This window comes from Symsagittifera roscoffensis, chromosome 8, assembly GCF_963678635.1.
Source record: "Symsagittifera roscoffensis chromosome 8, txSymRosc1.1, whole genome shotgun sequence".
NCBI classification, from domain to species: Eukaryota; Metazoa; Xenacoelomorpha; order Acoela; family Convolutidae; genus Symsagittifera; species Symsagittifera roscoffensis.
In genome coordinates, this window is record NC_087069.1 from 55,484,220 (window position 1) to 55,494,708 (window position 10,489).

A 10,489-nucleotide genomic window follows, 5' to 3' on the forward strand; every position below is an offset into this window, starting at 1 on the left:
TCCGAGCCTAAAAATATAAAGACCCAGTTTTTTTAGGTCGATCAAATTGATTTTCCGAGCCGAAAAATATAAAGACCCAGTTTTTTTAGGTCAATCAAATTGATTTTCTGAGCCTAAAAATATAAAGACCCAGTTTTTTTAGGTCGATCAAATTGATTTTCCGAGCCTAAAAATATAAAGACCCAGTTTTTTTAAGTCGATCAAATTGATTTTCCGAGCCTAAAAAAATAAAGACCCAGTTTTTTTAGGTCAACCAAACTGATTTTCCGAGCCTAAAAATATAAAGACCCAGTTTTTTTAGGTCGATCAAATTGATTTTCTGAGCCTAAAAATATAAAGACCCAGTTTTTTTAGGTCGACCAAATTGATTTTCCGAGCCTAAAAATATAAAGAACCAGCTTTTTTAGGTCGACCAAATTGATTTTCCGAGCCTAAAATATAAAGACCCAGTTTTTTTAGGTCGATCAAATTGATTTTCCGAGCCTAAAAATATAAAAACCCAGTTTTTTTAGGTCAATCAAATTGAGTTTCCGAGTTTAAAAATACAAAGACCCAGTTTTTTTTTGGTCGATCAAATTGATTTTCCGAGCCTAAAAATATAAAGACCCAGTTTTTTTAGGTCGATCAAATTGATTTTCCGAGCCTAAAAAAATAAAGACCCAGTTTTTTTAGGCCGACCGAATTGATTTTCCGAGCCCAAAAATATAAAGACCCAGTTTTTTTTTAGGTCGACCAAATTGATTTTCCGAGCCTAAAAATATAAAGACCCATTTTTTTTAGGTCGACCAAATTGATTTTCCGAGCCTAAAAAAATAAAGACCCAGTTTCTTTAGGTCGATCAAATTGATTTTCCGAGCCTAAAAATATAAAGACCCAGTTTTTTTAGGTCGATCAAATTGATTTTCCGAGCCGAAAAATATAAAGACCCAGTTTTTTTAGGTCAATCAAATTGATTTTCTGAGCCTAAAAATATAAAGACCCAGTTTTTTTAGGTCGATCAAATTGATTTTCCGAGCCTAAAAATATAAAGACCCAGTTTTTTTAAGTCGATCAAATTGATTTTCCGAGCCTAAAAAAATAAAGACCCAGTTTTTTTAGGTCAACCAAACTGATTTTCCGAGCCTAAAAATATAAAGACCCAGTTTTTTTAGGTCGATCAAATTGATTTTCTGAGCCTAAAAATATAAAGACCCAGTTTTTTTAGGTCGATCAAATTGATTTTCCGAGCCTAAAAAAAAGACCCAGTTTTTTTAGGTCGATCAAATTGATTTTCCGAGCCTAAAAAAATAAAGACCCATTTTTTTTAGGTCGACCAAATTGATTTTCCGAGCCTGAAAATATAAAGACCCAGTTTTTTTAGGTCGATCAAATTGATTTTCTGAGCCTAAAAATATAAAGACCCTTTTTTTTTAGGTCGATCAAATTGATTTTCCGAGCCTAAAAATATAAAAACCCAGTTTTTTTAGGTCAACCAAATTGATTTTCCGAGCCTAAAAAAATAAAGACCCAGTTTTTTTAGGTCGACCAAATTGATTTTCTGAGCCTAAAAATATAAAAACCCAGTTTTTTTAGGTCGATCAAATTAATTTTCCGAGCCTAAAAATATAAAGACCCAGTTTTTTTAGGTCAATCAAATTGGTTTTCTGAGCCTAAAAATATAAAGACCCAAATTGATTTTCCGAGCCTAAAAATATAAAGACCCAGTTTTTTTAGGTCGATCAAATTGATTTTCTGAGCCTAAAAATATAAAGACCCAGTTTTTTTAGGTCGATCAAATTGATTTTCCGAGCCTAAAAAAAAGACCCAGTTTTTTTAGGTCGATCAAATTGATTTTCCGAGCCTAAAAAAATAAAGACCCATTTTTTTTAGGTCGACCAAGTTGATTTTCCGAGCCTGAAAATATAAAGACCCAGTTTTTTTAGGTCGATCAAATTGATTTTCTGAGCCTAAAAAAATAAAGACCCTTTTTTTTAGGTCGATCAAATTGATTTTCCGAGCCTAAAAATATAAAAACCCAGTTTTTTTAGGTCAACCAAATTGATTTTCCGAGCCTAAAAAAATAAAGACCCAGTTTTTTTAGGTCGACCAAATTGATTTTCTGAGCCTAAAAATATAAAAACCCAGTTTTTTTAGGTCGATCAAATTAATTTTCCGAGCCTAAAAATATAAAGACCCAGTTTTTTTAGGTCAATCAAATTGGTTTTCTGAGCCTAAAAATATAAAGACCCAAATTGATTTTCCGAGCCTAAAAATATAAAGAACCAGCTTTTTTAGGTCGACCAAATTGATTTTCCGAGCCTAAAATATAAAGACCCAGTTTTTTTAGGTCAATCAAATTGATTTTCTGAGCCTAAAAATATAAAAACCCAGTTTTTTTAGGTCGATCAAATTAATTTTCCGAGCCTAAAAATATAAAGACCCAGTTTTTTTTTGGTCGATCAAATTGATTTTCCGAGTCTAAAAATATAAAGACCCAGTTTTTTTAGGTCGACCGAATTGATTTTCCGAGCCCAAAAATATAAAGACCCAGTTTTTTTAGGTCGACCGAATTGATTTTCCGAGCCCAAAAATATAAAGACCCAGTTTTTTTAGGTCGACCAAATTGATTTTCCGAGCCTAAAATAATAAAGACCCATTTTTTTTAGGTCGACCAAATTGATTTTCCGAGCCTAAAAAAATAAGGACCCAGTTTCTTTATGTCAATCAAATTGGTTTTCTGAGCCTAAAAATATAAAGACCCAGTTTTTTTAGGTCAACCAAATTGATTTTCCGAGCCTAAAAATATAAAGAACCAGCATTTTTAGGTCGACCAAATTGATTTTCCGAGCCTAAAATATAAAGACCCAGTTTTTTTAGGTCGATCAAATTGATTTTCCGAGCCTAAAAATATAAAAACCCAGTTTTTTTAGGTCAATCAAATTGAGTTTCCGAGCTTAAAAATACAAAGACCCAGTTTTTTTTTGGTCGATCAAATTGATTTTCCGAGCCTAAAAAAATAAAGACCCAGTTTTTTTAGGCCGACCGAATTGATTTTCCGAGCCCAAAAATATAAAGACCCAGTTTTTTTTTAGGTCGACCAAATTGATTTTCCGAGCCTAAAAATATAAAGACCCAGTTTTTTTAGGCCGACCGAATTGATTTTCCGAGCCCAAAAATATAAAGACCCAGTTTTTTTTTAGGTCGACCAAATTGATTTTCCGAGCCTAAAAATATAAAGACCCATTTTTTTTAGGTCGACCAAATTGATTTTCCGAGCCTAAAAAAATAAAGACCCAGTTTCTTTAGGTCGATCAAATTGATTTTCCGAGCCTAAAAATATAAAGACCCAGTTTTTTTAGGTCGATCAAATTGATTTTCCGAGCCGAAAAATATAAAGACCCAGTTTTTTTAGGTCAATCAAATTGATTTTCCGAGCCTAAAAAAATAAAGACCCAGTTTTTTTAGGTCGACCGAATTGATTTTCCGAGCCCAAAAATATAAAGACCCAGTTTTTTTAGGTCGACCAAATTGATTTTCCGAGCCTAAAAATATAAAGACCCATTTTTTTTAGGTCGACCAAATTGATTTTCCGAGCATAAAAAAATAAAGACCCAGTTTCTTTATGTCAACCAAATTGGTTTTCTGAGCCTAAAAATATAAAGACCCAGTTTTTTTAGGTCAACCAAATTGATTTTCCGAGCCTAAAAATATAAAGAACCAGCTTTTTTAGGTCGACCAAATTGATTTTCCGAGCCTAAAATATAAAGACCCAGTTTTTTTAGGTCGATCAAATTGATTTTCCGAGCCTAAAAATATAAAAACCCAGTTTTTTTAGGTCAATCAAATTGAGTTTCCGAGCTTAAAAATACAAAGACCCAGTTTTTTTTGGTCGATCAAATTGATTTTCCGAGCCTAAAAATATAAAGACCCAGTTTTTTTAGGTCGATCAAATTGATTTTCCGAGCCTAAAAAAATAAAGACCCAGTTTTTTTAGGCCGACCGAATTGATTTTCCGAGCCCAAAAATATAAAGACCCAGTTTTTTTTTAGGTCGACCAAATTGATTTTCCGAGCCTAAAAATATAAAGACCCATTTTTTTTAGGTCGACCAAATTGATTTTCCGAGCCTAAAAAAATAAAGACCCAGTTTCTTTAGGTCGATCAAATTGATTTTCCGAGCCTAAAAATATAAAGACCCAGTTTTTTTAGGTCGATCAAATTGATTTTCCGAGCCCAAAAATATAAAGACCCAGTTTTTTTAGGTCAATCAAATTGATTTTCTGAGCCTAAAAATATAAAGACCCAGTTTTTTTAGGTCGATCAAATTGATTTTCCGAGCCTAAAAATATAAAGACCCAGTTTTTTTAAGTCGATCAAATTGATTTTCCGAGCCTAAAAAAATAAAGACCCAGTTTTTTTAGGTCAACCAAACTGATTTTCCGAGCCTAAAAATATAAAGACCCAGTTTTTTTAGGTCGATCAAATTGATTTTCTGAGCCTAAAAATATAAAGACCCAGTTTTTTTAGGTCGATCAAATTGATTTTCCGAGCCTAAAAAAAAGACCCAGTTTTTTTAGGTCGATCAAATTGATTTTCCGAGCCTAAAAAAATAAAGACCCAGTTTTTTTAGGTCGACCAAATTGATTTTCCGAGCCTGAAAATATAAAGACCCAGTTTTTTTAGGTCGATCAAATTGATTTTCCGAGCCTAAAAATATAAAAACCCAGTTTTTTTAGGTCAACCAAATTGATTTTCCGAGCCTAAAAAAATAAAGACCCAGTTTTTTTAGGTCGACCAAATTGATTTTCCGAGCCTAAAAAATTAAAGACCCAGTTTCTTTAGGTCGATCAAATTGATTTTCCGAGCCTAAAAATATAAAGACCCAGTTTTTTTAGGTCGATCAAATTGATTTTCCAAGCCGAAAAATATAAAGACCCAGTTTTTTTAGGTCAATCAAATTGATTTTCTGAGCCTAAAAATATAAAGACCCAGTTTTTTTAGGTCAACCAAATTGATTTTCCGAGCCTAAAAAATTAAAGACCCAGTTTCTTTAGGTCGATCAAATTGATTTTCCGAGCCTAAAAATATAAAGACCCAGTTTTTTTAGGTCGATCAAATTGATTTTCCGAGCCTAAAAAAATAAAGGATCAGTTTTTTTAGGTCGACCAAATTGATTTTCCGAGCCTGAAAATATAAAGACCCAGTTTTTTTAGGTCGATCAAATTGATTTTCTGAGCCTAAAAATATAAAGACCCTTTTTTTTAGGTCGATCAAATTGATTTTCCGAGCCTAAAAATATAAAAACCCAGTTTTTTTAGGTCAACCAAATTGATTTTCCGAGCCTAAAAAAATAAAGACCCAGTTTTTTTAGGTCGACCAAATTGATTTTCCGAGCCTAAAAAATTAAAGACCCAGTTTCTTTAGGTCAATCAAATTGATTTTCCGAGCCTAAAAAAATAAAGACCCAGTTTTTTTAGGTCAACCAAACTGATTTTCCGAGCCTAAAAATATAAAGACCCAGTTTTTTTAGGTCGATCAAATTGATTTTCTGAGCCTAAAAATATAAAGACCCAGTTTTTTTAGGTCGATCAAATTGATTTTCCGAGCCTAAAAAAAAGACCCAGTTTTTTTAGGTCGATCAAATTGATTTTCCGAGCCTAAAAAAATAAAGACCCAGTTTTTTTAGGTCGACCAAATTGATTTTCCGAGCCTGAAAATATAAAGACCCAGTTTTTTTAGGTCGATCAAATTGATTTTCTGAGCCTAAAAATATAAAGACCCTTTTTTTTAGGTCGATCAAATTGATTTTCCGAGCCTAAAAATATAAAAACCCAGTTTTTTTAGGTCAACCAAATTGATTTTCCGAGCCTAAAAAAATAAAGACCCAGTTTTTTTAGGTCGACCAAATTGATTTTCCGAGCCTAAAAAATTAAAGACCCAGTTTCTTTAGGTCGATCAAATTGATTTTCCGAGCCTAAAAATATAAAGACCCAGTTTTTTTAGGTCGATCAAATTGATTTTCCAAGCCGAAAAATATAAAGACCCAGTTTTTTAGGTCAATCAAAATGATTTTCTGAGCCTAAAAATATAAAGACCCAGTTTTTTTAAGTCGATCAAATTGATTTTCTGAGCCTAAAAATATAAAGACCCAGTTTTTTTAGGTCGATCAAATTGATTTTCCGAGCCTAAAAAAAGACCCAGTTTTTTTAGGTCGATCAAATTGATTTTCCGAGCCTAAAAAAATAAAAACCCAGTTTTTTTAGGTCGACCAAATTGATTTTCCGAGCCTGAAAATATAAAGACCCAGTTTTTTTAGGTCGATCAAATTGATTTTCCGAGCCTAAAAAAATAAAGACCCAGTTTTTTTAGGTCGACCAAATTGATTTTCCGAGCCTAAAAATAAAAAGACCCAGTTTTTTTAGGTCGATTAAACTGATTTTCTGAGCCTAAAAATATAAAGACCCTTTTTTTTTAGGTCGATCAAATTGATTTTCCGAGCCTAAAAATATAAAAACCCAGTTTTTTTAGGTCAACCAAATTGATTTTCCGAGCCTAAAAAAATAAAGACCCAGTTTTTTAGGTCGACCAAATTGATTTTCCGAGCCTAAAAAATTAAAGACCCAGTTTCTTTAGGTCGATCAAATTGATTTTCCGAGCCTAAAAATTTAAAGACCCAGTTTTTTTAGGTCGATCAAATTGATTTTCCAAGCCGAAAAATATAAAGACCCAGTTTTTTTAGGTCAATCAAATTGATTTTCTGAGCCTAAAAATATAAAGACCCAGTTTTTTTAAGTCGATCAAATTGATTTTCCGAGCCTAAAAAAATAAAGACCCAGTTTTTTTAGGTCAACCAAACTGATTTTCCGAGCCTAAAAATATAAAGACCCAGTTTTTTTAGGTCGATCAAATTGATTTTCTGAGCCTAAAAATATAAAGACCCAGTTTTTTTAGGTCGATCAAATTGATTTTCCGAGCCTAAAAAAAAGACCCAGTTTTTTTAGGTCGATCAAATTGATTTTCCGAGCCTAAAAAAATAAAGACCCAGTTTTTTTAGGTCGACCAAATTGATTTTCCGAGCCTGAAAATATAAAGACCCAGTTTTTTTAGGTCGATCAAATTGATTTTCTGAGCCTAAAAATATAAAGACCCAGTTTTTTAGGTCAATCAAATTGATTTTCTGAGCCTAAAAATATAAAGACCCAGTTTTTTAGGTCGATCAAATTGATTTTCCGAGCCTAAAAATTTAAAGACCCAGTTTTTTTAGGTCGATCAAATTGATTTTCCGAGCCTAAAAATATAAAGACCCTTTTTTTTTAGGTCGATCAAATTGATTTTCCGAGCCTAAAAATATAAAAACCCAGTTTTTTTAGGTCGATCAAATTGATTTTCCGAGCCTAAAAATATAAAGACCCATTTTTTTTAGGTCGATCAAATTGATTTTCTGAGCCTAAAAATATAAAGACCCAGTTTTTTTAGGTCAACCAAATTGATTTTCCGAGCCTAAAAAAATAAAGACCCAGTTTTTTTAGGTCGATCAAATTGATTTTACGAGCCTAAAAAAATAAAGACCCAGTTTTTTTAGGTCGATCAAATTGATTTTCCGAGCCTAAAAAAATAAAGACCCAGTTTTTTTAGATCGACCAAATTGATTTTCCGAGCCTAAAAATATAAAGACCCAGTTTTTTTAGGTCAATCAAATTGATTTTCTGAGCCTAAAAATATAAAGACCCAGTTTTTTAGGTCGATCAAATTGATTTTCCGAGCCTAAAAATATAAAGACCCAGTTTTTTAGGTCAATCAAATTGATTTTCCGAGCCTAAAAATATAAAGACCCAGTTTTTTTAGGTCGATCAAATTGATTTTCCGAGCCTAAAAATATAAAAACCTAGTTTTTTTTAGGTCAATCAAATTGATTTTCCGAGCCTAAAAATATAAAAACCCAGTTTTTTTAGTTCGATCAAATTGATTTTCCGAGCCTAAAAATATAAAGACCCATTTTTTTAGGTCGATCAAATTGACTTTCCGAGCCTCAAAAATATAAAGACCCAGTTTTTTAAGGTCAACCAAATTGATTTTCCGAGCCTAAAAAAATAAAGACCCAGTTTTTTTAGGTCGACCAAATTGATTTTCCGAGCCTAAAAATAAAAAGACCCAGTTTTTTTAGGTCGATTAAACTGATTTTCCGAGCCTAAAAAAATAAAGACCCAGTTTTTTTAGGTCGACCAAAAAGGTTTTCCGAGCCTAAAAATATAAAGACCCAGTTTTTTTAGGTCGATCAAATTGATTTTCCGAGCCTAAAAGTATAAAGACCCAATTTTTTTAGGTCGATCAAATTGATTTTCCGAGTCTAAAAATATAAAGACCCAGTTTTTTTTAGGTCGATCAAATTGATTTTCCGAGCCTAAAATATAAAGACCCAGTTTTTTTAGGTCGACCAAATTGATTTTCCGAGCCTAAAAAAATAAAGACCCAGTTTTTTTTAGGTCGACCAAATTGATTTTCCGAGCCTAAAATTATAAAGACCCAGTTTTTTTAGGTCGATCAAATTGATTTTCCGAGCCTAAAAATATAAAAACCCAGTTTTTTTTAGGTCGATCAAATTGATTTTCCGAGCCTAAAAATATAAAAACCCAGTTTTTTTAGGTCGATCAAATTGATTTTCCGAGCCTAAAAATATAAAGACCCATTTTTTTAGGTCGATCAAATTGACTTTCCGAGCCTCAAAAATATAAAGACCCAGTTTTTTTAGGTCAACCAAATTGATTTTCCGAGCCTAAAAAAATAAAGACCCAGTTTTTTTAGGTCGACCAAATTAATTTTCCGAGCCTAAAAATAAAAAGACCCAGTTTTTTTAGGTCGATTAAATTGATTTTCCGAGCCTAAAAAAATAAAGACCCAGTTTTTTTAGGTCGACCAAAAAGATTTTCCGAGCCTAAAAATATAAAGACCCAGTTTTTTTAGGTCGATCAAATTGATTTTCCGAGCCTAAAAGTATAAAGACCCAATTTTTTTAGGTCGATCAAATTGATTTTCCGAGCCTAAAAAAATAAAGACCCAGTTTTTTTTAGGTCGACCAAATTGATTTTCCGAGCCTAAAACTATAAAAACCCAGTTTTTTTAGGTCGATCAAATTGATTTTCCGAGCCTAAAATATAAAGACCCAGTTTTTTTAGGTCGACCAAATTGATTTTCCGAGCCTAAAAAAATAAAGACCCAGTTTTTTTTAGGTCGACCAAATTGATTTTCCGAGCCTAAAACTATAAAAACCCAGTTTTTTTAGGTCGATCAAATTGATTTTCCGAGCCTAAAATATAAAGACCCAGTTTTTTTTAGGTCGATCAAATTGATTTTCCGAGCCTAAAATATAAAGACCCAGTTTTTTTAGGTCGACCAAATTGATTTTCCGAGCCTAAAAAAATAAAGACCCAGTTTTTTTTAGGTCGACCAAATTGATTTTCCGAGCCTAAAACTATAAAAACCCAGTTTTTTTAGGTCGATCAAATTGATTTTCCGAGCCTAAAATATAAAGACCCAGTTTTTTTAGGTCGACCAAATTGATTTTCCGAGCCTAAAAAAATAAAGACCCAGTTTTTTTAGGTCGAACAAATTGATTTTCTGAGCTCTCCCTATAATGAACCAAAAACAAAAAGATCCAATTTTGATTAACAATGTTGCGCCGCAGATAAAATTTTGAAAAAAAAAACAGGCCAAAAAGGCGTTTTTAGTCTCCTTTTGGAAAATGTTTACCAAAAAAAATGCGTTTTTTCGGCACGCGCTTCCCCTCAAAATTAGTATACTTTGTCGCCAAAGGCGCCTTTAGAAAAATTTTAGGGTCCATCAGCCAAAAATGTATATCTCAAAATAGTACAAAAGGGGGCAAATGGGTGACTCTTTGTGTCGACAGGGGCTCGAATCCCTGAGGGAGGAGGGAGCGTCCTCCTTCCGCCCCCCCCTAATTCCGCCCCTGGTAAATATACTTGAAGCTTTTGTCAGTGCCTCTCTCTTTCTCTCTGTGTGTGTATAGGTGATGGACGGCGGGGAGCGTGTGGCGGAGATGCTCGTGAAGAGTGGGGCGGATGTGAATGCACAGGACAGTGAGGGGGAGACACCTGTGCACGTGGCCGCCAGGTGTGGCAACATCAAAGTCCTCCACTGTCTCCTCCAGGAGGACACCGACCCCACCATACAGTCCCAGGCTAGTGAAGTGTCAATCAAAGAGACACAAAAGCAAAGGGCAGAAGATCACTGGAGTGATTGAATGTCAGAGATATACATTTTTCCCAAATTTCTCTGAAATGGAATCTGCAAACAAGTTCAATCGAATCGGCTCCGCAAAAATTATCTTTCATAATAAATCAATTGGACCAAGTTGTGCTTCCTTTTAGAATATGAATTGTTTTTTTTTATGTCAATGAAAAAGTTAAGTTTAGTTGGTGTGTTGAAATGTATCTAAGCGATTGTTATTGTTACAATGAACAGTGCGTTAGGGCGTATAGTGATCGCATGAGATA

The 10,489-nt window shown here is 33.1% G+C and overlaps 1 protein-coding gene across 1 annotated transcript in view; it reads left to right on the forward strand.

Annotated features, from left to right (window-relative positions):
- LOC134853711 (putative ankyrin repeat protein RF_0381) overlaps positions 1 to 10,236 on the forward strand; it is a 28,562-nt gene extending 18,326 nt beyond the window's left edge. Inside the window, exon 13 of the mRNA XM_063869710.1 lies at positions 10,003 to 10,236. Within this exon, the coding sequence (XP_063725780.1) occupies positions 10,003 to 10,236 (234 nt within the window). The remainder of the gene's footprint in view (positions 1 to 10,002) is intronic.
- Positions 10,237 to 10,489: the final 253 nt, after the last annotated feature.